The sequence below is a fragment of the Suricata suricatta genome, chromosome 9, assembly GCF_006229205.1.
Source record: "Suricata suricatta isolate VVHF042 chromosome 9, meerkat_22Aug2017_6uvM2_HiC, whole genome shotgun sequence".
Classification (NCBI taxonomy): domain Eukaryota; kingdom Metazoa; phylum Chordata; class Mammalia; order Carnivora; family Herpestidae; genus Suricata; species Suricata suricatta.
The window spans coordinates 106,289,472-106,316,555 of record NC_043708.1 but is presented as its reverse complement, the minus strand read 5'-3'; the positions used below and the strand labels follow the sequence as shown (position 1 = coordinate 106,316,555).

The following is a 27,084-nucleotide window of genomic DNA, read 5'->3' as shown; positions in this document are numbered from 1 at the left end:
AACAGGCAGCCTGGGTGGCTCAGGTCATGGTCTCATGGTTAGCAGGATCGTGCCCCGTGTCCAGCGGCACTTAGAACCTGGAGCCTGTTTGGAATTCTCCCCCTACCCTGTTCGTGCCATCTCTCTCAGAATGGATAAACATAAAAAAAGGCAGCCCCTATGTGGGAAACCTCTAGTGCTTTCTTTTAAATCATCCCACAGATGAGCATCAGCCCAATGCCAGGCACGAGGCTAAGTGCTGGGAGTGTGTGTTAAATGTCCCACAACTTTGTGTTTGTTTCCCAGTGTTTTTTAAATTTTAATTCTTTTGGCATATCTAAATGTCAGAAAGTGGATATATACATACAAACTTCAAAACAACTTCCTAAAATGGTTTTAGTATTGGACAGTCACTGACATCTTTATTGTGAAAGCTTGAATTGCCAGGTATGTCTAAAGTGCATTCTTGCAGCCACGCTAGAGCAGCATTTGTTTATAAATCCTTAAGAAGTATCCAGATAAGAGCTGGAAAGTCAAAATAAAACATGTGATCTGAATATACTTTTCCTTAATCACCCAGGACAAAACACTTGTGTGAATTAGTTTATAAGTATACAAGAAATATACAAAATAATAGCATTATATAAAAAGTTCATATGGCAAGGCATACAATATAAAAAGTGTGCTGAACCCTAGCCATCTTTGGACCCTCAGGGGGAATCTCCGCACCAGTGGACGAGGTCGCTGAGGTCTGTGATCGCCCCCCACGCCGCCTCAGAAGACTCCAGGCTCGGCTTTGGAGAAATCACCAACACCAGTGTAAGTGTTCTCTCGTTACTGAGGCCGGCAGGTCAGGGTTTCTTGCGCCTAAAATGTGAAAACCAGCATTTAGCATTGACTTTTGCAATCAGATCTCCTAGAAGACTTTACAAGAACTCTTATCATGGGACAGCTCAAATCCTGAGAAAGCGAGTAACAGTTATAAAATAGGAGTCTCCCAACATTAATCACTGCAGTGATTTTCCAACTCACCTAAGGAATACCTGTATTCAAAATGGACACACAGAGATGTACAGATAGACATATGAGAAGAAAGAGCTTTGCTAATATGGAAAAAGAAGGGGCCAGACTCTTGGGTATGTGTTAACAGAAGGAAAAGTGTGATTCCTTCTGCCATAAATCCGACCGCTCCGTTTTATCTTACTGAACGCATCACCACTATAGCAAGACCCAGCGGCCCATTCAGAAAGGTGGCGGTCATCCCTGACGCAAGCCTCCCTGCTTACAGGTGATCTTGGTCCGGCCTCCGAGAGCTGTGAGCATCCGCACGGGATGCCTGAGGGGGAGCAGTCTTCCGTGTCCTCCTGCTACTGCTCTCACCGAGCCTCTGAGGCTCTCAGCCCTGCGGCCATCGGCCAGGGGGCAAACGGGACCCACGCACGTCCTCTTAAAGGGGAGGGGAGGGGAGGAAGGAGGGCGAGCACACACAGGCCCAGGCAGTCAGGACTCACTTGGGTTGTGCGTGGTGCTGATATCCAGGTCCCAGCTGAGATCCTGCCCGCATCTCCACGGCCACAGAGCACTGAGAGGAAGAGGACAGAAGAGGCGAAGGTCAGCTCCGACCGGTTCGGCCAGGGTGACGTCCCACATTGCTCCTGGCGCAGCGCAGGCCGCTATGTTAAAATACCAGGTATTTGCAGTTTATTTGGCTTGAGCCCCAAAGATGGTGAGCCGGAAGTGTCTCCAGACATCATCTGGGCAATTTCCTTGGTTTTAGGTAAAGAAGAAGAGTTCCTTAAAGAGTTAGTGGCCAGAGCGTGGCGTCCTACCCCAACCTGCTCTTCCCAGGAGCCTCCCCTCAGGAGAAACAGCGGCACAGGGAAGCTGTGCTGGTGTGAAGACTCCCACCCATCTGATGTGAATTCTTGTTACTCTGCAGTGACGACCTGATTCCCAGGCCCTGTCCCTCTACACTGCAAACAAGGATTCTGAACCCAAGAGCTCCCGTAAGAGCTGCCCCAACCAACCATGAGGTCCTTGGCAGGTTTGCTAGGAACCGGGCTGCGCTGGAGATGTGAGGATCGGACCTCAGCTGCTTTCAAGAGCAGGAAAAGCAGGGGGGTTAAAATAGGTTACCCCTTATTTTTAGTAAGCGAATATTTAACTTTTACCCCTACCCTTGTTTCTACATCGGTCCATTCAGACTCTGCATCATCTGGCTGGGCAGGGGCCGCTGTGGAAGATCTTCGTTTTCGACTACAGAAAAGGGGACACACGACGCAACGATCATTTTGTGCCTAAGAGCAGGAGCACTGTTAGAAACCGGGGAATGGTCACTACATCCCTTCAGAGAATTACTGAGTCGCCCCAGAGACCGTTGTCCTCTGCAAGAACAAGCAACCTAAGAAGACAAAGCGCCTGATGATCACTCACCCTGTTGGCGATTCTTGTTTTAAAGTCTCAATATCGGTAAACTGCACAGATTGTCCGCCGCCTCTTGTTTTATAAACGTCACCCTGCAGTCCAGAGAAAAGGTCACCATTACACTTTGATAGCCCAAGTGCTAAACACGTATTTGAAACGGAACTGAAGAGTCTCCATGAACCAGTGAAGTCCCAGCCACAGAACCAGACGGTGCCTCGGACTGCTGCGTCTGTCCTATTAAAATACTTCAGAAATGATCTCACTAAACAAAAGCCCAATGCAGTATAGTCAGTAACCTTCTTAAATGGCAAAACATAATATTCTTTTTGTTCTCTAATCTACCAGTAATTTCTAAATGTTCAAAGGCATTATGCTTCCCTCTGGGTGGACCCCACCCCTCATACTCAAATGACAGTACGGTCATGTGTGTGGCTCTGGTTCTATGAGGAACCATCATGTAAATTAAAGTCGGTGTGGAAAACGTGTTTCCCAGTGGCCTTTCACTTCTCCAGTTATTCATGGACTCTGGGTAGCTCAACAGTGAGAAAGCTGATAGGTCACATTTTAATGTGGGCTTTTAATCTAGAATTGACAAGTGGTACAAGTGCTTTGGGTTTACTTTGAAAGTAGCGATGACAGCTAGATTAATTACAACACCTAATCGGATCGAGACTCCAGCCTCTTCCAGGAGAGAACAGCTGATTTAATCCTAGTTTAGCACATCCATAACCTGAGCAGTTGGTTTTCTAACGAACAAACAGAAGGTTGTACCAACACCCATTTATCTCCATTGACGCTGCCTGTGTGTCATCAAAGGAAAAGAAGTGGTGTTTCGTGAGATTGACTTTTTGTATGTTTTTCGTCCTGTGTCAATTTGCTTTTTACCTTGATTAGTTTAGTTTCAATCTCCCCATCGGAGGCTAGTTCCTGGTGGGTCAGCATGTACTTCTCACACTTAGCGAGTGCCTTTTCATTTGCAACAGACACTGTGATGGCATGGGGGACATGGGGCTTCATGACGGTCTCAGTCTGCACGTTAGAGGCAGGCTTGTGATCTACCCATCTGTCCCCTGCAGAGCGTGACCGTCTGTGCCGGAGCCGAAGTGGTGGTGCGTTCTGATCAGGTTGAAACAGGAATCAAGAAACAAGCAGAACCCAGAATTAAGGGTATTATTAGAAGTGCAGCAGGTTTGGCTACGTTAGTTGATGATTATACCAAAACAAATGCACAAACATTTTCAAAAGCTAAATATGTTACTCAATTTAAATGTTTGCTTTGTATTTAAACACAAAACCAACAAACATCTTTTAAAACCAGCTTGTATATTCTACATTGTGCCAGGGAGCTTCCCCTTCAACAAAAGAAAATGACGGTGCCGCCAGGCTTTCCTGCGGAGGTGGTGTTCACCACCATTCATTTCACAGTCTTGAGCAACACCATTATTTGTGCCTGTCACTGCGAGTTTATCTGTTAGGTCCTCAACTGTGTTAAAGGCTCCAGATAAGCTCAGTAAAAGCCTTAAACACGTCACAGGCCTCGAAACAAAAGAGAAACAAACAGAAAACACTGCTTTATACAAAGGCCGACAATAAATAAAAGCTAATGGACTAGATGTACCAAATACTAAAGACCATGAGGTATAGTAAGAATTCTATGTATAAAATGATCAAGGGAATGTAAACGACCTACTTCCAAGCACCTTGTGAGACTTAAAAATCTCAGAACTTCATGAAAAGCTCAAAGATAACGATGGCTAATATACACCAACTATTTTTTCTCAAACATTTCATAAAGATACTAAGAATCAAACGAAAAATATAATATCAAATCACTCTATCAATCACACAATAAAAAACGAGTTGCTTCCAGTCAACCATCATGTAAATTTGGGAAGTTAAACTTAGCACATTTGGTCTAAGAAAAAGTATTTCACACACAGCACATGGTTCCAAAGAGAACCCACCGCCTCAAACCTCTCCTGTTTGTAGAACAGTCTGTCACAGGCCAAATCCTTCAAAGCTGGTCACCTATGAAGATGCCCCAATTTTACAATACGCCCATCCAGGGCGCCTGCACGACTTAGGTGGTTAAAGGCCAGACTCCTGATTTTTGCTTAGGTCAGGATCTCTCAGTTTGTGAGATCGAGCCCCGTGTCAGGCTCTGCTCTGATAGTGGGGAGCCTTCCTGGGCTATTCTCTCATTCTCTCTCTCTCTCTCTCTCTCTCTCTCTCTCACACACACACACACACACACACACACACACACACACACATTTAAAAAAACCAAAATGCCAGCCTGGACAACTGAAGCACAAGCAACAGCAGAGGCGCCGGCGGGCAGCAGGGTGGGCCGTGCGGGGCGCCCACGCCTCAGCGCTCCCAGGAGACGCGCTCGTACAGCCGCCCGGCCTGCTGCTGACCCAGAAAGTCCCTCCCTCACAATCTGCCGTTTAGCAAAGGTGATCGATTTCCTAAACACATTTGGCGGTAAATCTGTTATGAAACAAGCTTCGGAAAGATAGTTGTTTCAACCTATCATATATGAAATCAAACGTACTTAAAATTTCTTACCTACTGAAGCGTAAATTCTGTCCACCTGCCATAACCTTTGGGCAATAAACCTAGATGTATACTGGCCTGAACCTTGCTGCACCTCTAGAGGGATTTGATTTCAAGTGAGAAGTTAAAGGGTCTCTAGTAAATCCTTTAAATCTCTCAGAGCCGAATTACATAGCACATTAATGCTGACCAGGCAGAAGCAGGCCTGGAATTGTGTGCCATCTATAAACTTTCATGAAAAATAAAAGGGATTTATTAGAGTTGATCAGAAAGACCAGCCACCATAATTTGCTCCCTAAAAAAGTTTAAAGCAAAATCTGCAAAGAACTCAGACTTTAGAAACATCTGTGGTCTTGGTAAAAATACCTTGCAATTCATCACTATTCCTTAATAATCAGGAGTGCAGGGGATACACATGAAGCTTATCTGTACCAAAATTATCCAAGAGAAGCCAAAGCAAATACTATTAACATGTTAACAATTCTAAAAGCCATATTAAAATTTTACTAAATATAAGTTCATAATATTAACCTGGTCCATTTATTCAGATTCAGAGTAAAAACTTAATCTTTAAGAAAATTTAAACATGAATTACTTTAAACACCCTTGACTGAGGCCGAACCCTTGTAAATTCAGATTAAAAGCAGTTTATTGGACACGCAAAACTTCAGCAGTTACCCAACAGGCCTGGGCTATTAAAAAACATTCAGTGTCATGGAGGAAAAAAAAAAGACTTGCAGGGCATTCACTTTGTTAGGATCATGGACTAAAAATAGAGGGTATTTATTCAATTAATGTGAACTCTTAGGTTCAATAAAGACGGTGTTTCTGCAGGACGAGGTCCTTATTAGGGGTGAATCATGACAAAGTGTAGAACTTAGTTGCAAAGTTCAAGGGAAAAGATTGCACGTCTATCTCAGTAATCATTGGTAAATCTAGGTGAGGGGAAAAGGAGGACACTGTACCGTTCTTTCAACTTTTGAGTCTGAAATTTTTCAAAATATAAGTTTGAGAAAACAATTTTAAAAATAAAAGTTCAAAAGTGGTAAAAAAAAAAAAAAACCTTGAGGAAAAAGAACCAAAAGGGAACAGCACACGGAAGCCACGGATGCGGGGCTCATGCGAGGAAGTCGAGGCCGGGCTGGCCCGACAGACCCGTGGTCCTGGGGGTGACTGCCGGTGCCGGGTGTGGGACAGCTTTTCCAGGTCCAAGAGCTAGGCCTCAATTTCAGGGTGATTTTTCCAGGTAAATAACGGAAAAATTAGACCTTGTTTGTACTGGAGCTCACCCAGCCTTCTGTGGAGCTTTCTGAATCAGGTCACCCCCAAAAATAAAAAGCCACAAACCCCCCCCAGACGACAGCCTGCGGCTGCGTGCCCCAAGAACCCCAGCACTGACCCTGCAGCTGTGGTCCGCTTCTACTTCTACCTCATTCCTGAGCGTGGGGACCACCTCCCTGCCTGCCGTCCAGCACATCCCTCGCCTTCTGTCTGACGCGACACAAGTTTTACTTGGTCCTGGCTCCTGCTGCCTACGCCTCGCGATAGAAGTGACACTGACAGGTGTGTGGTACGGAGGAATTCTCTGCTCCCATTCCGAGACACAGGAAGCTACGGAAATGCTGCTGCAAGAGTTAGAGCGCCTATGGAGCTGCGGCCGGCTCAGGAGTTGCTGGCTGCCGGCCGTCTGGGCAAGACAGTGACTAGAAAGCTAAAAAAGGGAAGAGAAGTTAGTGAGCGAGCCTGAAACACTGGGAGACACAAGTCACTGCTTTTCTATCATTTCAGCACATGAAGACAACTTTAGACTTAGTTTTACGGCGGTAAGAGAATTTTTATACTGAATTTGCACTAAATTGGTATTCATGCTAGATTTAGAAATTTCTTGCAGCGAAATTTAACTTAGAAATATTTGTGCAGAGAAGTTTGCGGAACTCAGAAAGTCCTGTAAACAACACATGCTCGTCATAGAGGCCGCCTACACTCAACAGATCTTCTCCAATGCAGTGGCTCCCCCGCCACAAATAACTCACAGGTACTGGCGATGGAGAAACCGCTCTCTGAGTCACTTTCTCCCGGTCTCGCTCCCTCGAGGGTCTCTCTGGCTTTTCAGCTTTGGGTTCAGTGACAATAGCCTTCAGTTGTTTCAGTTTTTCGTCTTTGACCCAGAGTTTATTCTCCATCTCCATATGCTTGGCCGCCACCCGACGCTCCTAGGTTGGCGACACCGACACACAGCGAGTTCAGTTACACCGAGCAAGCGCACCGCGTCACCGGGATGGGTCCCGTCCACCCAGCTCCCCGAGACCAGCCCCTTGCCAGGAGTAGCAAGGGCGGGGAGAGGCCGTGGGCCACGCGGAGCAGTGGAGGCTGGGGCCCCGCCACCAGACACCGACCCCGCAGTCGCGCGAGCAGAGCGCTGTGGGCCTACACTGGTCACCAAGGAGCGACACTCACGCATTCCTTCTCCCACTTTATTTTCGTTTCCGTCACCATGCCTTGCAGCCTGGCTTCTAGTCTGCGCTTGTCAGAGAACTGCCGCTGGAGCTTCTGGGTCTGGGCTTCGAGCTCCTGCTGCAGGGCGCGCTTGTCCTCCTCGTAGATGGTGGCGGTCCTCTCCAGGATCTCAATCTGGGGAGGCGGGCATTCCGGTCAGCGTCTGCGGGCGCACACGGCGCGTGGCCGCGAGCGCAGCAAGGCACTTGTGTGTGCAGGCGCCGTCGTGGGAAGACAAATCAGGGAGGAAGCAGTCTCCTCTCAACTGTCCCCTGAATTCCTACCTCCGTTCCCACGAGTGAGGACTTCTAAACCAGTCTCTCCCAGAAAAGACGTTTTAACTGACTTCATGTGAAAAGAAGTTTCCCCTAAGAGTAAGGCCTGAGTTTTCTATTTAAGGCTGTTTTCAGCCTGGAGAACACCGTAGTGGTAGAGAGGGCTTCTCTAGGATGAATGGGCGTTTAGGGAAATGACACTTGGTTAATGAGAGCACAGACGTGTGTCACCAGAAGTCACCAAAAAGCAAGCTGCGACCAGAGCTAACTCTAGAAAGCCCTCAGGAGACTCACTTGTTCGGTCCAAGAACATTCCCTTGGATCACTAAAGTCTAACTCAGAAAGTTACAGTGTATCATCCCTTGAATGAGTAAGATAAAGAGATGCATTACAGAGTTTAGGAAACAGGGCAGATGAGATGGAAGAAAGAATAGCTGATCTGAAAGATAAGAATTTAGGAATGACTCAGGAGAACTAAGATTCTTGAATACGCGCGCGAGCGCAGGGGTGGGAGGCCCCGCGGCAGAGGGCGAGCACCGTGCCCGTGCGGACGGCGCCACAAACCTTGTATTCTAGCGTTTTGTTTTTCTTCTCCAGTCGTTCTATTTCCACCTTCTGTCCTGAGATCACCTTTTCTTTTTCATTTAGTTTTCCTTGAACATAGTTTTCTTTGTTTAAAACAGCATTGTCAAATTCTTGCAACAGGGCCTTAAAAGTAATAGCTGAAACAAAAGCATGCAGGCCGAGTTTATTCCATGTCCAAGATGACCAGTGAAATCAACTTCTATCAGCCAGCACCTTGTAAAATGGAGCTAGTCAGCAAATCATGAGGGTCAGCCCATAATCAGAAAACCGGTTTTAAAGGAAATCAAGAGTTTTTGGGGGGCGCCTGGGTGGCTCAGTTGGTTTAAGCGTCCAACTCTTGATTTCAACTCCGGTCATGATCCCAGGGCTGGGAGAATGAGTCCCGAGTCGGGTTCCATGCTGAACATGGAAACTGCTTGAGATTCCCTCTCTCTCCCTCTAGCCCTCTCTTAAGTTAAAAAAAAAAAAAAAAAAAAAAAAATCTGTAAGAGACCTTCCTAAAAGCTGTTTTTCACTGGAAAACACTGGGTCTTTGATTTTACACTGTGACATTCCCTTATCACACCTTACAGGTGAAATGGTTTGCTTCAAAACAGCAAGGGCAAACACAGAATCAACAGTGGACTTAGGATCAGTTAGATCCGAGCTGAAATCCCCGGCACACCACTTACTAGTTGTGTGACTTGGGCAAGTTACTTCATTTTCTGAGGACATTTCCTCATTTCAAGACGGGGATATAAGTACCGCTCATCTCACACCCTTCTTAGGAAGATTTAAATGAACACACGATGATAAAAATTGTTGATCCATTTCCGAGCACTTAACTCCATACCAGGCTGTTCAGTGTTCTACATGATTTCCACGCATCTCCGCATCCCCACGACACCCTCTGAGGCGGGAACAATTAAAATCCCCATTGTGCAGACCGGGAGACTAAGAAATAGATGATGAAGTCATCTGCCCAAAGACTGTTCAGAAGATGTCATCTATGTGGGCCCCTGGGTGGCTCAGTTGGTTGAGCGTCCCAACTTTGGCTCCAGTTGTGACCTCATGGTTCATGAGTTTGAGCCCCGTGTCAGGCTCTGTGCTGACAGCTCTCTCTGCTCCTCCTGTTTGCACTCTCTCTCTCTTAAAAAAAATTAATATTAAAAACATTTACATATTAAAAAAAGATGTAATATATGTGAAGTTGCTCGCAAGTAACTAGTAAGAACTAAAAACAAAGTAGCTATTACTCCACTCCTTTGTGTCCATCCCTGTGAATTTTAAAAAGGGAGAGTATACACACCCACCTCTTTGTTTTATGAGCTGGGGGAAGGTTCCGTGTCATTCTACTTGAACAATGCCTTGAGCACTCTGTGCAGAAATAACCCTTCCTTAAAGATCTGCCCCACCAAAGAACTCCAGTTCGCTGCAGATTTCTGGAGTGGAATGACCACCGACCACTCTGGGCCCTTACCCTGTTTGTGAAACTCCTCGATCATCATCTGCCGCAGGTGGTGTCGTTTCTCTAGTGCTTCAATCAGCCTGGGAAGAGTCTGCTCATCGTTGATGTCCAAAAGTTCACAGGACGGTAAAGGGGGAAAACTCTGTAAAACTACTTCTGTAACCAGTGGTTCTGTTTGAATTATAAAAAAAATTACAAGTTACACAGGAGAGAAAGAGCTTATTTAAACAACTTTTTAGACCTCCCACTTCAATTAACCAGGTACTTTGAGTTGTCACAATCATCCTTCCTTTAAAATGAACTATAAAAAAGGAAAAGTGGGAGGAAAAAAGTTACGGTATATAACAAAAGAAATCTCATTTATACTTTGGTTCAGAATTTTTTTTTTTTTTTGCAGCTGGTTCTTGGGAGGAAGGGAAGCAAAGAGTTTTCTCATGTGAAAAAGATTTTAAGAGACTGACAAACGTCAGTGTGCCCGTGATGTGACACCAAATCATACCGTCTCCGACTGGTCCCCCCCGAGCCTGGTTTCTGTATCTCCTTCCAGGAGTGAGACCACAGATGGCCTTGTCTACTGGTCTTGCCACTTCAACTTCTTGGGTCACTTCTGCAAATCTCATGACTTGCTAGATACAAGACAAGTGGGAGGTTTTTTTAAATTTTTTTAAATAAATAAGCATATCCAAGCCTTTCTTCAGAAATTACTTAATGAAACAATACATTCGTCATGAATTCGCTTCTGTAACTGATGGTTTTGCATCAATTTTAAAAATATTTAAAATGTCATTCTTCACATCCAAATATTTGTTTTCTCTATAGAAACTGAGACTTTATAGGATAAATATGTTAAACTTACCAAGCTTTCTTCATAGTCTTCAGCCTTTGGATTCACACACACGATCATGCGCACTTTCCCCTCCCCGTCGAAGTAGTTCTTGAACAGGTGGGTTAACTTTGAATCCCGGTATGGAACCATCTGTAAGTAAGTTCAGATCCAAATCGGTAAGGCAAAAAGTACACACAAACAAGGCTATAGAAATGATGCAAGACTGTTGCTTACCTTGTTAGTTCCATACATTTGGTTTTCTCTCAAGACTTCCATACATGTCCTTAGTGTCATTAATGACTGGTTAATGTTACCTGACAGAAAAATATAGACAGAAGACATCTGAAAACAATAGAGTAGATAGAGTGTGGTCTGTTGGCCTATAAAATCCCTACTTCATAGAAATGTATGGAAGGGCGCTTGGTGGCTCAGCTGGCTAAGCGTCCTCCAACTCCGGCTCAGGTCATGATCTCATAGTCCATGAGTGTGAGCCCATCATCAGGCTCTGTGCTAACAACTCAGAGCCAGGAGCCTGCTTTGGATTCTGTGTCTCCCTCTCTCTGTGCCCTTCCCCTGCTCATGCTCCATCTCCTCCCCGCTCCACTCAAAAATAAACATGGGGGAACTAGGTGGCTCAGTTAGTTGAGTGTCCGACTTTGCCTCCGGTCATGATCTTGCAGTCCATGAGTTCAAGCCCCGTATCGGGCTCTGTGCTGACAGTTCAGAGCCTGGAGCCTGCTCTGAATTCTGTGTCTCCCTCTCTCTCTGCCCCATCCCAGCTCATTCTCTGTCTCTCTAAAATAAACATTTTGTTAAAAAATAAAAATAAAAAGTAAACATTCAGGGGCGCCTGGGTAGCTCAGTTGGTTAAGCGTCTGGCTTCAGCTCAGGTGATGATCTTATGGTTCGAGCCCCACATCGGGCTCTGCGCTGACAGCTAGCTAAAAGCCTGGAGCCTGTCTTTAAATTCTGTATCTCCCTCTCTCTGACCCTTCTGTGCTCACGCTGTCTCTCTGTCTCTCAAAAGTAATAAATTTTAAAAAATCATTAAAAATTAAAAAAAAACATTAAAAAGAAACAAATACTATATGGAAATTACAAATAACAGGTTTTAGTGGCTCAATTTAAAAAGCATCCCTGCATGGCCTGGCAGTGTTTCAGGAGCATTATATATAATAGCAGTATTTCGGCAGAGTTAAATACCATCCTTCAAGATTTCTAACAAAGGGACCGTCCAGGGAATGCAACGTCACACTTCATGGCCAATAAAGTTTCTTCCAAGTCTTAGATTCTATGAGAGAATGTATCAGCTGCAGAGGTTTCATATCCTGGATTAACACACATTCCCTACTGCCTGTTTCCCGCTACAGTTGGCCTCATCAGCACTGAGGGGTCCCCTGCACGTGGAGGGGCTCCTGTTTCTAACAGTCATGGGTCTTAGGATCCAGCTAACTCTGCCCCTTCCACATCCAGACAGGGATTCCCTGGGCAGCATAACTGTTACTTGTGACCACTCCGTTCAGAATTCTGAGCCAAGACAAGTCTGACAGAGGAGTTTGGCCTCCCATAATGCAGGAGGCCCCATCTGCAGACTCCCCCTCCCCAAATACGTGAGACTGTCCGTTGTAGAACCTGAAGGTCAGCTAACTCCCACCCCACCCTCCTCCTTGGCCACTTCTCAAAACAGAGCTCGTCAGTGCCTCCGTAACATCCCATGGTTCGTGATTCCTCTTCCTTGACCCCAACTCCCAGTGTCCCTCCTGCTTCCACTGTGTTCTCTGGAACCCAATTCCCTGTTAATGGACTTCCCCCTCCTCGCACCTCTCCCCGCTCCTCCTCGCCCCTCCCCCCCCCCCCCCCCCCCCCCCCCCCCCCCCCCCACCTCTCACTGAGAGCACCACCCCTCTCCATAACTGCCAGGGACTCTGACCCCGGGGTCCATGGGTACATCTAGGGGAGTTTGCATACTTGGATGGGAAATAAATCACACCTTAATTTTTTACTGCCCCTGAAATTCAGCAGTTCCTTTCAATTATGAGCAGAGGCCAAAATTTGTATGAGCGGTACCTGTGAATTTTATCAGCAGAAATCACAGGTAATTTTATGCTACATGACAGTTTCTTGCTGATCTCAAGATATTTATGTTCACTACTACTTTGAAATTATGTAGTTAAAAGGCCTCCTGGTGGATCTTTAGGCATTAATAAGGAAGCACGTAAATTACTGTAATGACAAATGCCTTAAGAATACTGTTAAAAACGCATTTCGATCCAATCTGTTTCTTTTGTAATCCTATCTTACGCGGTTCATGCAGAAACATCCTGTGAACCCTCGGCCCTTAAACTGCACGAGGCCGGTGCTGCTCCCCCTGCGGCCTGAGGACAGGAGAGTGCCTGCTGTCCAGAGCCTGACATTCTGTAAGGACGGCGAGCAGGGGGAGACCAGCAATGCTTCCCTGGTCCCTAGCTGCCACCTTCAGTGCCCCCCACCACGCTGCCCCCAGCTCACTCCCCTCTCTGGAGCCGCAGGGCTGTGCCGGCACCACCCCTCGGAGCTGGGCCCTGGCCACGTCTCCTCTCCTCCTGCTCACACTGTTCCTCATCCTGTTAACTCTGGTCGTCCTTTCTGGTCTTCCCCGCAAAGCACCAGAACCCTCAGTTTCTACTTTCTTCTGTTGGGATTAACCTCTTTTCCAGTCAGGGTTAATCCTTTCTCTTGTGACCTGGATCCCGGATTCTCTATCTTACACTTACACACACACACACACACACACACACACACACACACACAATGTGGATTGTCTGTCCTCTCACCCGGCTCCCAGCTCCTGCCACCTTCCAGGGTCTTTAAATCAATCACCTCAAGTGTGTGTTCCGCAAGGCTCTGCCCCAGCCTGTTCCCTTCCGTCCTCCGAGAATGCTCCCATCTCCCTGACTGCTCCCGTCATGGCGGCAAAGCCTAACCCTACAAACGCCCGGCCAACTCTCTCCTCCCAGAGGTGTGCGCCCTGCAGCCCATTACGAGGCGCTTCCGCTGGTGTGAGCCGCACGTGCCCACACAAACCCTAACCCCACACGGCACCTCAAACTGCTTTCTCCTCCATCGAGACCTTGGGTCTGGCCTCTCTCCCTCCCTCTCCACGTCCATGTGGACTTCCTAACTAGCTCTCACTCATCTGACCCCTCTTGCCTCCACGTCGACCATGATGGCGCGTCTGAATTATTGCTAAAGGCTCCCAACTGCTCTTGTCTCTCTCTCTAAAAGACCAACTCTTCATTGACTTGAAGGAGGCTGTATAACAGCAGAAAGACACAAGCTTTGAGAATTAGCCAACCTAGGGTTAAACCCAGGCTCCAGTCTTGGGAAAATTACTTAATCTCTTCCAACCCATTTCCTCATCTGAAAAATGGGTATGATACCATCCTGAAAGGTCAGAAGCAAGAAATCAATGATGTGATACTCAGCACTAGTCCTTTAGTAATAGGTCACTGCCATTATTCCTTCAGGACAAAATTCAGACGTTCTAGTATGATAGACAAGGGTCCTTGTGACTTTGCCTTGCTCTGCCACCCCAGTTGTCACGGGTCATCAACCCCCACCTCCCCAGACTGGCTGAGTGTTCAGATACCGGCACACAGTAGGTACTCCATGAATGCAACATGAATACAACATGCAATGTAAATGCAATGTAAAATACAACATGAATCGTTACACTAATGAAAGACTAAAAACAACAACAAAAAAACACAGATTCCCTTTTAGTTTGCTTCTGTGTTCACAGATTTCTCCCACCTACAGAAGCCAGTCTGCACCAGAACGTCAGAATAACTGTTCAATCACTTAACTTTAAGGGCTTAGTACTTATATTACTAGCAATAGACACAAAATGAATATAACTTGTTTTATATTTATTTTAATCACTTATCTTTGTTCATTTTTCTTAAGTTTATTTATTTACCTTTTGAAAGAGAGAGAGAGAGAGAGAGAAAGAGAGAGAGGGGCAGTGCCAAGTGGGGAGGGGCAGAGAGAGAAGGAGAGAAACCCAAGCAGGCTGCACACTGTCGGCACAGAAACCCATCTCCTGAACCATGAGATCACGACCTGGGCCAAGATCAAGGGTTGGAGGCTGAACCCACTGAGCCACCCTGGCACCCCACTTACCTTCATTCTTAAAACAAGTCAGTATATTGTGATATATTGAACCAAACCAGCATAACTAAAGAAACAGCACTGACCCCTAAGTTTAGCCTGGACATGATCAAATCGAAGACCGTTATGTTTAAACCGCCTATCAGTAAGCAGCGATAGGCGGACACTGCAAGTTCCGGACCGCGGTAGCAATAACATGAGTGCTGTGATCTGCTCACCAGCTTCCCGTAGTCTGTTCCCTTCCGCTTTTGTCCGATTAGTTCTTTCACTTCCAGCAAGATCCACCAGGGACAATTGGCTTATCGTGATTTGTTCCTTTTCCTGAAGGGAAGATCATAATGCCAGTTAATACGAGGTACCTAACTGGTTTACAGTGTTCTTTAAATATAGTCCAACCAACAAATTAAGTCTTATGAATATAGCATTGGCACAATACAAAATGGAAGGGCCAAAGGACCCATGTTTTGGGGGAAGAGTCTGCTACAAGCATATGGGCTGAATGAATACACTCCTGATGGTGACAAGGACTTGCCCGGTGTCTGGATTGGGCATTATACTGTAACCTGCACAAAAGAGGGCCTGCCTCTCAACCAGCGTGGCCATCTCTAGCACCCTGCAGGCTCCCAGCATGCAGCAGGAGCTCCCCTGTGTCTGCTAAGTCTAGACAGGCCTAGCCTGAGTTTTCTGTATCCAGATATTTTAATCAATTTTATAACTAGAATAAAAAATGAAAAGCATGAGATACATAACTGATATTATAATATTAGATGTGATTCAAAGGAAAGCAAGTGTACGTGAAGGCTTGACTTGTAAGCGTTTTCTGACTGACAGTTATGAGTGCTGACTGGAAGTCATGTCTTCTGAGTTGGTCAGTTCGTAGACACTGGCCTCAGAACTCTATATGCACGTCAATCCCCACAATGTTATAGAGAGTTTACAACAGGTCCGACAGCTAGGAAGTTAACAGGAATCAGAATTCGAACCCTGCTGTCCTGTCTCCTCATGCCCGGAGGAGACCTTCCTCATCAGTTTCGAATGGGATTATACTTCAATAGCTTAAAGTTATTAGATGGTTTCTACTCAGCCCCAAATGCTTTTACTCACTGACGTGGGCCTTGTGGCGTGGCCGGCCCAGCAGTACCGAGTGGGCAGCAGAGGGGCCCTGCCGGCCCGTCAGCCAAGAGAAGCAGCATTTAGACTTGTGTCTCCTGAGCCGTCCTACCCTAGGAAGTTAACTGCTGACGTTTCAAAACCATTAACTGAATTCCCACTTACAAAAGGAGTCTTCGGTGATAAAATAATGATTCGTACATACCTTTTATTTTATCTCCTCTATTAAAGAGATTTATAAAGATTTGTAAACCCTTTTCACAGCAGAATTCCAGGTTCTCCGAATCAATAGCCAGTTTCCCAAAACTATACTCTCTAGTGGAACAATTTTTAAATGCCATCAGCTACCTATAATAATTCTAGAGTAGTCTTCATGGCGGTGAGACTTCCCTGATTTAACTCGAGTTCCAAAAACTAAGAGTTCAGTTTAAACAAGAAAAACTCCACGCGCTACAAATTCACCTGTAAGACAGTGTCTCCATCTGCATCCAAGGGAGCCTGCACTAATTTGATGTTGAACACGCTGTGGGAACGGCTGGACTCCCGATTCAAGTGGGTGTTAGCAATACGCCTCTTTTTCTGGCCTGTGACGACAGAGACACCACTGATGAAACCTGAACTCCTCATTCCGGTACTAGAAAGTACTGCTGTTAAATTACACTAGCAGCTCTCAGGATTGTATTTATTGTTTCAGATTTTCTGAATTTTAGCTTGATTTCTAACCTCGCCAGAAAACTTCAAAAGCCTCCTCAGTAGATTTCACTTCTACTTCTGTACATCCCGCCACATACATGTTATGGTTCTTGTCTTCACGGAGCAGCTTAGACTGTGGCGGTCTGTGAGAAAGAAGAAAACATGAAGTCTCCTAAACTACGAGATACAAGTATCTCAGTTTAAACCTAGGAGTCAAATGCCAGGCAACACGACACCGATTCTTATGATAAGGGAGTAAGGCTAGGCAGGAGCTCCGAGAAAGCACTGAACTGGGTAAGTGTAAGGACAGAGTCCAGGTTAGTTACATAACGGAAGAACAGGAACCTACACTGTTTTAGTAGCTTTGCTCTAATTTGCTCTAACAAAGCACACGAACACTTACTAAACCAGGAGGGATCAAACGAGTAGGACAGCGACATCACATGCACGGGTTAAGCATCAGAATCTAGCCAGCATTTCCCAAATTTTAAGAGAGAGAGAGCCGGTTGTGACATCAGAGTCCGCAGAAGACAAACTCGGGAAGGGTTTGGTCTATACCAGGCGTGGCAGTCCTTTCCAAGCGGCGCTGGAGCTCTGGTGCGTGCGGCAGGGTAAGGGCAAGAAGGGCGCCGCCCGCTCGCCTGCCTCCTGACCCGCGTGCGCCGGCCACCAGCGCTCGGCGAACGGCACGTGTGACAGCGGGCGGGGAGGGGCCTGGAGGCGGCAGCCAGCCCGTGCCAAGGACGCACCAGCTCCGTGCGGACGCGCCACAGACGCCAAGCGCTAGTATACCCGCGCCCCGCTCCTTGGGAAAAGAGTCAGCACGGTCACGTACACAAAGTCTGCGCTCCTCAGGGGCGTGCTGCAGCTGTTCCACCTACCGAAGGAACAGGGTGTAAGCCACGCGACAGCCACGGGAGTCGGCTCGTAAACACCCTCCACGTGCAGTAGTTCTTCATCGCGTTGAAAAACACTTCAAAGTTCGCCAGCTTGGAAGAGCAGGCTAAACACCACCCTCACAAATTAAATCTGAATTCAGGGCTGAATAGGCACCCAGGGGGTTCATCCCAGGAGTTACCAGAATGGCTATTTATTACGCGCGTGCAAGGCACGCTTGTCAGCCTTCCTTTCGTAAAACTAAATAAAACCAAGATAGGCTTCGTTCAAACTAATCTCAGGTAGAAGACACCAAAAAAGAACCTTGGCTCATGCACAAAAATGAAAGGGATGAGTAGCAACGAATGACATTACGAAGTTTAGGGAAATGGGCACACACGACCGACACTCTGAAATACATGGGAAAGTAGGTAAGCCGGGCACTGTTTAATGTAACTTATTAAACTGTTCTCAGTCTGATGCTTTCCTAAATATCCAGCCATTTCTCCAATAATGTTCAACTAGACACGCACAGGCCTGCATATTATTCGTATCTGAGAGACCCTAACAAAGACAGCACTGAAGATAAACATTTAGCTCGAGAACAAAGCCACCAACTCAAGAATAAGACACTAATGGTGAAGGAGACGCCAGAGCCCGCTGTGGCCCAGGTGCAGACTGCCAGGCGGGCTGGCACGGGTCTGCCGTCCGAGCAGGCCAAGACCCAGGGAACTCTAAGGGGCGGTCTTGTAACTCTAGCAGAGTGATGAATCAGAGGTCACCTCACATGGATCCGATGGGAGACAAGAGCTCTGGGCGCCTCCCTGCAGACCTCACCAGCCGCAGATGGTTTATGTGGCTGCAAACGCCCAGCACCACGTAGGTGCTAGAAAGGTGACTCCGGGGAACCCTCATCCGAAGGATCATGACAATCACGGTCCTTCTCAAAATATAGCCCAAGGCCAAGAGTTTCCACAAGTAATGTTTAAGGTGAGGATTCAGGTGTGTGTTCTTAGACACCTTAACTCACTGGTGCCCTAACACAGCCGCGGGTCTGGTGAAGAGGAGAACCTCGCGCTGAACACCACTGCATGACCCGTGAGCCCCGTTTCATCTTGGAAACAGAAGCAAGCACCGTTACCACTTATCACTGGGGAAACTGAGGCGCACGGAGGTCAAGTGGCTTCCTCAAGGTTAAGCAGCTACGCTGGGACTCTCTTCACTACTTACTTAGGCTTTATGGGATCAAACGGCACTTCCTCCAACAGATCGTATATGTAATTGTTATAGATTTCAATATAAGAGACAAACACGCCATAGACACTGTCTTCATCGACCTCTTCTGCTTTGCAGAATTCTTGGACGTTTATCATATCTGCAAACTCCGGGTCTATTTGTCGTCTGAAAAAAGAAAAGAGCCAAAAAGCTGCTCTTACTCATTGTGAGTCAGTATCGAAAGCTAAGGACCCCAAGAGGAAACTGAAAGGTAGAAGGTAAATGGCCTGCCCCGCAAGCGGCAGTGCATTAAGCCATCTGCTCCTGCTCATGGGCAGCCACCAGTACCCCCGGGTCCGCCCAAGTGCTCAGCACCGGCTCGGACCCCCTCCCCCGCCACACCTTCTCTGAAGGGTAATTCAAGACCACTGTGCTCAAAACCAAAGAGAACATCTGAGCAAATGAACACAATTAAGAACGTTCCTCAACTTTGATCTCACTCAGGTCAGTTGTCATTACCTGAGTGCCCATGCTTCCGGTTCACCATCCCCTGTACCTGCAGGAACCACGAGGCAGGGTTCCCCCCCCAGGCCAGGGTCCCAGACACAAGTAATTACTCACTTGCTAGAGGGGGTCTTTGGATTGAGCATGGCTTCCCTTTTTTGCCGCTCTAACAAGGCGTCAACCTCACACTGTATGTCCATGCTATTCCTGTCATTAGATTTAAAAACCTGAAGTGGGGGTGAAAAATCAAACCGTGATTTTTAGAATTTGATTTAAATAGTAAGAGACCGATTTACAAAATAAGAAACAATTACTATTTAAGGATTCAAGATGGATCCAGTGTATCAGGAGTTCTCCCGCCACACCATATCCACAGGTCCCCACGCCCTCAGGTGAAACAGTCACAATACAAAAGAATTACACTTACATATCGTTTAGCTTGAAATGTCCCTATGCTGTTAAAGATCATGTCCAGACAACGAGGAAGCAGACCTCCTTCCCCTGGAGAACCAGTCATTGTGTGAGTTTTTCCACTTCCTGTCACACCATATGTAAAAAGGAGACCTACAATGTAGCAAGTGACGCTGAGTTACATATTAAAGGTCAAGTCCTCCGCTTTTCATATTTCTTTCATAGTATTAAAAAACACTTGAAATTAACCAGCTGGTAAAACCAGGTTTTATACCACCCTAACAAATTAAATGTAAATTCAAGACGAGATGTAATCAAATACATACGTATCCAAGGAGGGGGACAGAAAGGAAAATGCAGTGAAAAGTCCAGTAACCATACCATTCTTGCCGTGAATGAGGTCATCTACCAACGGATTAGCCACAGCATCGAAGAGCTCCTTCTGGGTGGTGTGAGTGCCAAATACTTGTTTAAATGAATACTGAGTCTGGGGAGGAGGGAGAAATAAAAAGCATTTGAATGGAATTTCACTCTAAGCTAGAAATCATCTGCTGAAGTGTATTCAGATGATTAAGGTGTAGACACACAAAGAAAAAGCATTATGTCTTTAAACTTGGAACCGTTAAGGAAGTCATGATATACTTCAATTACACCACTTCCAAACAGATGAAGATGTGCATACAGCTGACTACTGGAGAGAATGTAGAAGTCTCAAGTCCACTGATGCTTCACAGACCAAGGCGGATTTTAGACAACAAAGAGTATCATGACTCAGTTACAGACTTGTGAAAGTCGCCAAGCATTACTACTCCATGCACTAATAATTTACCACTTGCTCTTTTACCTGGGTGGTTCAGTCAGTTAAGCTGCTGACTTCCGCTCAGGGTGTGATCTCACCATTCACAGGTTTGAGCCCCAAATTGGACTCTGTGCTAACAGCTCGGAGCCTGAAGCCTGCTTTGGATTCTGTGTCTGTGTCTCCCTCTCTTTCTCTCTCTCTCCCCCACCCCTGCTCTCACACACACTCTCTCTCAAAAGTAAAAAAATATAAAAAAAAAATTTTTTAATGGCACAGCAGCATAAAACCAAGTGTTTTATTGTACTGTTTTAAAACCAGAAATGAACTGTAGATTTAATCTCATGAGTTCTTCTATGAAATTTTAAATAAACTGTGATCTTCAAATAAATCAACACTTCAATGATCAAATCTCTTTCAAAATAAATTGTAAAGTTATAACCATGTTACTAAACTCCTACCTGGAAAACTAGGTTGGGGAATATAAGCATATTTTAATGTCCGTCAAATTGTCCTAACTGGCCAGGGACTAGAGTTCTATTATTTCCATTTTTGTTATTTTTTAGGGGTTTTTTTTGTATTATAAACCTTGCAGTTGTGTCTGTGACCTTCTTGCAGGTTTTACTTCACGAATGTCCGTGCTAGGTTATTTCTTGCATGAGTAGTTGCTAGGATTCATTACAGATTATAGCCTTTGTCAAGCGGGACCCCCTTTCCTGTTTTATACCCTTTTCCTTAAAATTAGCCTGTAGACCTATCACTATCATGACCCTTATGCTTTTTAAGTTAGCACTTTTGTCCCAAGAGGAGACATGTACAGATCAGGGCCAATGGCTGGCCCTGCCCAGGTGCCAGGACTGCCTTAGCTAGCATGGCACTGACTCGGCTCACTCTGCCCTGTGATCACATACTGTGAATTACACTCATTTTATAACTTGGTAAAGATCACGAAGATCACGCACCAACTTCAGCTAGGCTAACTCTTCATGTTGTGGGAGTTTTTATTCTAAGCCTGTAGAACAGCTGTAGAGTTCACGAGAAGAATGAAGAATCAGAATGGAAAGAAACGCCTCAGATAGTACCAGCAGGTTAGTCAGATGACCTCTAAGTCCCGTGAATAAACCCCTCCTTTCCAGTAAAGAAAAGCAGGGGCACCTGGGTGCCTCAGTCAGTTAAGCATCCGTCAGGTCATGATCTCACGGTTCATGGGTTCAAGCCCCGTGCCGGGCTCTGTGCTGACAGCTCAGAGCCTGAAGCCTGCTTCAGATTCTGTGTCTCCCTCTCTCTGACCCTCCCCTGCTTACACGGACTGTCTCTGTCTCTCAAAGATAAATAAAAAACATTTTTTAAAAATCCAGTAAAGAAAAGCGGGGCCCAGGACAGGCACTTGCCCAAGCCCACGGTGCTGACTGGTGTCACAGCCGTTCCAGTCCCCTGCCCTTTCCAATTTCTGGCCCTGCCTTCTGTCACAGGCACTGAGAACTGTTAATCCCCCGCCAAACTTTCTGTCTGCTTATACATGCTTGAAATTAAGTCCAGTTAAAGAAGTGAAGTTAGTTCTTCATAGTAAATCAGCTCTCAACTATCTGACACCTTCGAAAACCCACTCCTCCGTGAAACCTTTCCAGACCATTCACACTTCATCCATATTCACTGAATGGGGCGCAGGACAGAGAGGTGCACATCCCCTGGAAGCTTCCAGGAAGCAGGGGGAAGAGACAGTAACCAGCCTCTAGGTGTGTAGGTGTGGTAATAAGCGCTACCAAGGAAGCACATAAAGGGCACAGCGGAGGGTGCCGCTAGGGACGAGGCCAGCTGGACAGTCTCTCTGAGGAGGTGATGTTTACGCTGAGATCCAAAGACGAGGAGCCATCCACGCTAAGAGCCAAGAAAAAGGAGAGTCCAGGCCAAGAGAACAACCCTGAGGCAGGATCTGGGCTCATCCAAGGAACTCAAAGGATTGGAGGAGAACTAAGAGATGAGGGTGGAGAAACAGATAGGAGGCAAAGCAAGCAGAGGTTTGCCCATTTAAAGACTCTCTGCCTTGAAAGATTTTAAATAGGAAAAAGGTCAGATCGGATCTTTTAAAGATCTCTCTGGCGGCTCTTGGTAAATGGATTGGAGAAGAAGATTCAGAGCAGAAGCAAGCAGTCCAGTTAGATTTCAGAGTATGGTCGGCAAACCAATGCCCGTCTGAGAACCGCTGGTCTCCTATCCAGGAGAAGCGGACCACTTCGAGAGCAAGCTGAGAAGCCTCTGGCGCCCCTGCCGCGGCCCAGCACGTCATCAGTAGGCTGGGCGCACTGAACGGTGCCAAGGTCGGCTCTCCGCGTCTAACTCCGGGGCACACCTGCCCTGAACGATCAGTCGCGATGCACTGGAAATTTTACAGAGCTGTTCCTTCAGCACAGATCATCTGAGAAGCACTAGTCTTGGTGGTTCCTAACAGGGCTGAGACCAGGGCAGTCGCAGTGGAGATAGAAACAAGAGGACAGCTTCACACTAGAGCAGAACTGAGAGAATCTACTGATACATGGGACCAGAGGGGGACAGCCGGGGATCCCACGTACTGAGGAGAGAAGACAAGGGAGGAAGAGGGTTGGAGGGGACACGTAAGACTTGAGATGCCTCCGTGACAGCCAAACAGTGGATATTCAACTTTAGAGCTGAGGAAGGGTTTAGGCTGGAGAGAAACTCCAGAATTATCATCATATAACCAACACTTAAAGCCATGGGAGAGTGTAGAGAAGAGGGCCCTGGGCGAGGCCACCCCAGGACTGACAGGCTGGAAAAGGAAGAGGGGCCTGCAGACAGGGGCCAGTGGGAACCGAGAATAGGGAGACTTGGACGGGGAGACAGCAGAGGGCTTTGGAAAGGAGGTGCTGCTGAGAAGCAGCAGGACAACAAGAGGTGTCCGTCAAATGTTAGTGGCCCAGAGCCTCCTGGGGGGGCTTCTGACCGTTTCACAAGGCAGCTCCACGGCAGGACAACAGCCCGAGTAAATGTTTCCTTCCGCATTCCCACCGTCCATCTCTCTCAGCACACCTGTCTCCCTCTCGTCGGGTACGAAGGGCACCTGTTTTCCACCCATGCCCCCAATTAAGCTGTAAGCTCCTTAAAGGCAAGGATTGTGTCTTACTTGCTTTTGGAAATCTTCTGCCTTGAAGCCTTAGTGCAGTATGTCTGAACTGAATTGAACTCACTCTGCTCAAGATTTTACTAAAACAAACACTTCCTAAGGGGTCGAAACAAATACATAATGCCTAGTGTGCTTTTATTTATTTTTAAATATTTATGTATTTATTCTTGAGAGAGAGAGAAAGAGAGAGAAAGAGAGAAAGAGAGAAAGAGAGAGAGAGAGAGAGAGAGAGAGAGAGAGAGAGAGAGAGAGAGAGAGAACGAAGAGTAGAGGGGCAGAGAATCCCAAGCAGGCTCTGTACTATCAGCATGTAGCCTGACGCAGGGCTCAAATCCATGAAATGTGGGATCATGACCTGAGCCAAAACCAGGAGTTGGACACTTAACAACTGAGCTATCCAGGTGGCCCCCCCATTGCTGCTTTAATCTGCACATGAAATTGTAATGTGTGTGTGTGTGTGTGTGTGTGTGTGTGTGTGTGTGTGTGTGTAGCCACATAGCACAATCATTCTGCATTAAACAATCCCTAACATACGCTCTAAAAAAAAAAAAACAAAAAACCCAATATCCAGTACAAGAAACTACCTTGTAAAGGCAATCCTCTACCCCAAAGATACCAAACGTATGCCTATCCACACTTTATATATGGTGGTTATAGGGAAATAAACAAGTTTTTCAAAAAAGTGAAAGCATGAATTTTGTTAAATGGAAAAGCCCTTCAGGAAAAAAACCTATGGAGTAAAAATAGCTCGCTCGGGTCCAGTGGGAATTACCTCCTTATAGTCTCCATTTCGGTTGAGTCTGTAACCCTCGGGAGTATGGAGCTGAACGGTTGTATTATTGATCACTTCTATGCAACACTCTTGATCAGGAAGGCTCAGTGGGCGCACCCTACAGTACACCTGGAAAGACAGGAAGGAGCTTTAAGAAGAAAGGTTGACTTTTTACCCAACCGTTCATTTAAGCTTCCCGTTTGTTCAACACGTGGTCCCTTGACATAAGAGATTTATATAAACTCAGAGCCATCAAAACCAAAACTTGCTACCAGAAGCGGTCAGATGCAGAGAGAGATTCTAAATGCACATACAGTTAAGATACATCTGGATAAGAAAAGCATCGACTCACACAGCTTCTCTTCACTGTTATACCGACACTAACTTAAAGTCATACTGTCACTAATTTGAAAATCTCTAAAATCAACATTACACGATGAGAAGTATTTGTAAAGCTGTTAGAATTCTTTGAAATTGGATGTCAAGCAAAATTTGACAGCTTAACACTTAATACACCAATAAACATATATACAAATAAAGTATAACAGGATACAAATAAATAAGCACAACGTCCCAAACACACCTTCTGAATCGGTGATACGGTTGAGGACAGACTGTTCAACTGTGTGTGCAAAATGCATCTGGTTCCCTCAGCTTCGACCAGGACACACAGTCCCATGCCAGCGAAGAGAGAGAGAGAAAATATCCCAGAGCAAACCAACCCACTATCATTTGCAAGGTCCCAAGTCTGAAACGAGTGAGGTGCGTGCAATCTTGAGCAGTCACCGCACTGAACTTGGAAGTGTCTCTATGAAAAGTGCCATCAGTTACTATTTAACAGTCCCGAAGACCAGAGAGGACGCTCATCCCCGCTGAAATTCCTACCCCCAGCCGAAAGTAAGAATTCTCTGGGACAGCTGAGGAATATTTTTCATGATCTAATTTTCCAAATCATAATTAGTTATAGGAGTTATGCAATTGACAACCAAAGGCTTCATTATGCTGGACTCCTGAATCCTAGATGGAAACAAATTTTAAAGCTGAACCAGCCTTAACCCATTTAACTAAATGATGTCTGACTCGCTTTCACATCTCTGTCCCTTCCAAGCATTCGTCGAAGATAGAAAACACACAAACGAATTCACAGAGAGACCTTACCCCAACTGGGTCTTTAAGACTCGTTTGGGATCCTTTCTTCACTAGAAGTTTCCTGGGCGGCTTAGTCCTCCTGGTCACGGGTTAAAAAAAAAAAAAAAAAAGTCTGTTCAAACCAACGTACAAAATGCTCACCTGTAAGTCATACAAAGACGCCTTCCCAGGGTTACAGAGTTATCCCCTAGCAGTTCTAAAACCTTACACCGCAAGTAACAGAAGAACATGCTGCGTTAGAAGGGTGTTTGTGGCACACACAATGCAAAAATAAAACTGGGTGTAGGAGACCTTTTCGGTTCTAGACATGCCTACTGACCGTTTGAATAGTTGTACATTTCAAGTGTTTGCATATTTTCTTGAACAACAATTTTACAGAGGCACGACAGAGTTGGAAACTCTACAGATAATTGACCACACTTATATCTTGAAGGCACTTATCTCTGCTCACAAGCACACTCACCACTCTGACAGCCATTGCCAAGGCAGACTGACAAGCTCTTGACTTCACCAAATTATAAAAGTGCAGATGGAGGGCACCTGGGTGGCTCCCTTAGTTAAGCATCTGACTTTGGCCCAGGTCATGATCTCACAGCTCCATGGGTTTGAGCCCCACATCGGGCTCTGTGCTGACAGCTCAGAGCCTGGAGCCTGCTTCCGATTCTGTGTCTCCCTCCCTCTGCTCCTCCCCAACTCAGTGCCCTCTCTCTCAAAAAATATACATTAAAAAATTGTAATAAAAATAAAAATGCAGATAGAGAAATCCCTTTTTCCATCTAGATCTAGGTCTATACTTTTAAGGAACAATTGTTTATTGAGTTCTCCAAGCTACCATTCCTTGTCCCCAAACAAAATTTAGTCTCCAACCCACAATTTCTTGCTTTCTTAAAAAGAAAAGAAAACGATATTTTGACTTCGGTTCACCAATTTCTCTAGCACGCCCCTTTCCTCCACCAACCCCATATTGATCAACAGTGTGGATGAACACTTAACAACAAAATTAAGTGAAATTATTGGCATGAGCTTACAGATCATTAAAATATTTTCTCAACATGCTCTGAGATGAAAATCCAGTGTTTTAAATACAAACTTAAACTCAACTTTTTTTTTTAATAAAGATTTTAACTTTGGCCTCAAGAAACAAGCTGCTTTTCGCAAATGTCGCCCTCCCCCTCGGCTCAGTGACTGCTGGACCCTAAGCGGCCAGTGCGCGGGGCAGCTCTGCCGACCGCGGGAGGAATGTGGGCGTGGGCGCCGGTGGGCGGAGCGGGGCTGTCAGCGGCCTCCAGGTCTCCGGCCGCAGAAACCGGTCTCCGCCTCAATGCCACCGGCAGGGCTCGAAAGAATACGCCGCGCTCGCAGGTGCCAGGGCTCTCCAGGGACCGAGGCCGCCCGGCGCCCTCAACCCCGGGGCACAGCCCGCGCGCGGGTATACCCCCGGGCCGCACTACCGCTGCAGAGTGCCACCTGGGCGAGCGGGCGGCCGGGCGGGAAAGGGCTGGAGGCGGCGGTCCCGGAGCCAGGTGAATGGCACCCCGGCTGCCGGGTACTCGGGTCGCGGCACGCCCCTCCCCGCTCCCCCCGACATGGGCAGCCAAGCTTCTCTGCCCTCGGGAGGCCGGGGCGCGCCGCCAGGCTCCGGGCCGCAGAGGGCGGGGTGGGGGCTGGAGGGCACGCCG

At 46.5% G+C, this 27,084-nt stretch overlaps 1 protein-coding gene across 1 annotated transcript; it reads right to left on the bottom strand.

The window, feature by feature from the left end:
- Positions 1 to 370: 370 nt before the first annotated feature.
- Positions 371 to 26,993, bottom strand: KIF23 (kinesin family member 23). Its single transcript, XM_029952263.1, has 24 exons — positions 26,857 to 26,993; positions 25,415 to 25,484; positions 24,257 to 24,385; positions 19,931 to 20,036; positions 19,566 to 19,702; positions 19,256 to 19,365; positions 18,650 to 18,820; positions 17,379 to 17,420; positions 16,574 to 16,686; positions 16,313 to 16,434; positions 14,959 to 15,061; positions 10,826 to 10,905; positions 10,622 to 10,741; positions 10,265 to 10,391; positions 9,778 to 9,936; positions 8,298 to 8,455; positions 7,420 to 7,593; positions 6,996 to 7,175; positions 6,362 to 6,673; positions 3,289 to 3,519; positions 2,413 to 2,495; positions 2,157 to 2,235; positions 1,491 to 1,561; positions 371 to 846 (listed from the first exon to the last, which is right to left on the bottom strand). The coding sequence occupies exons 1-24, from the start codon at positions 26,991 to 26,993 to the stop codon at positions 831 to 833; spliced, it is 3,030 nt and encodes a 1,009-aa protein (XP_029808123.1). The 3' UTR covers positions 371 to 830.
- Between the last annotated feature and the right edge of the window lie 91 nt (positions 26,994 to 27,084).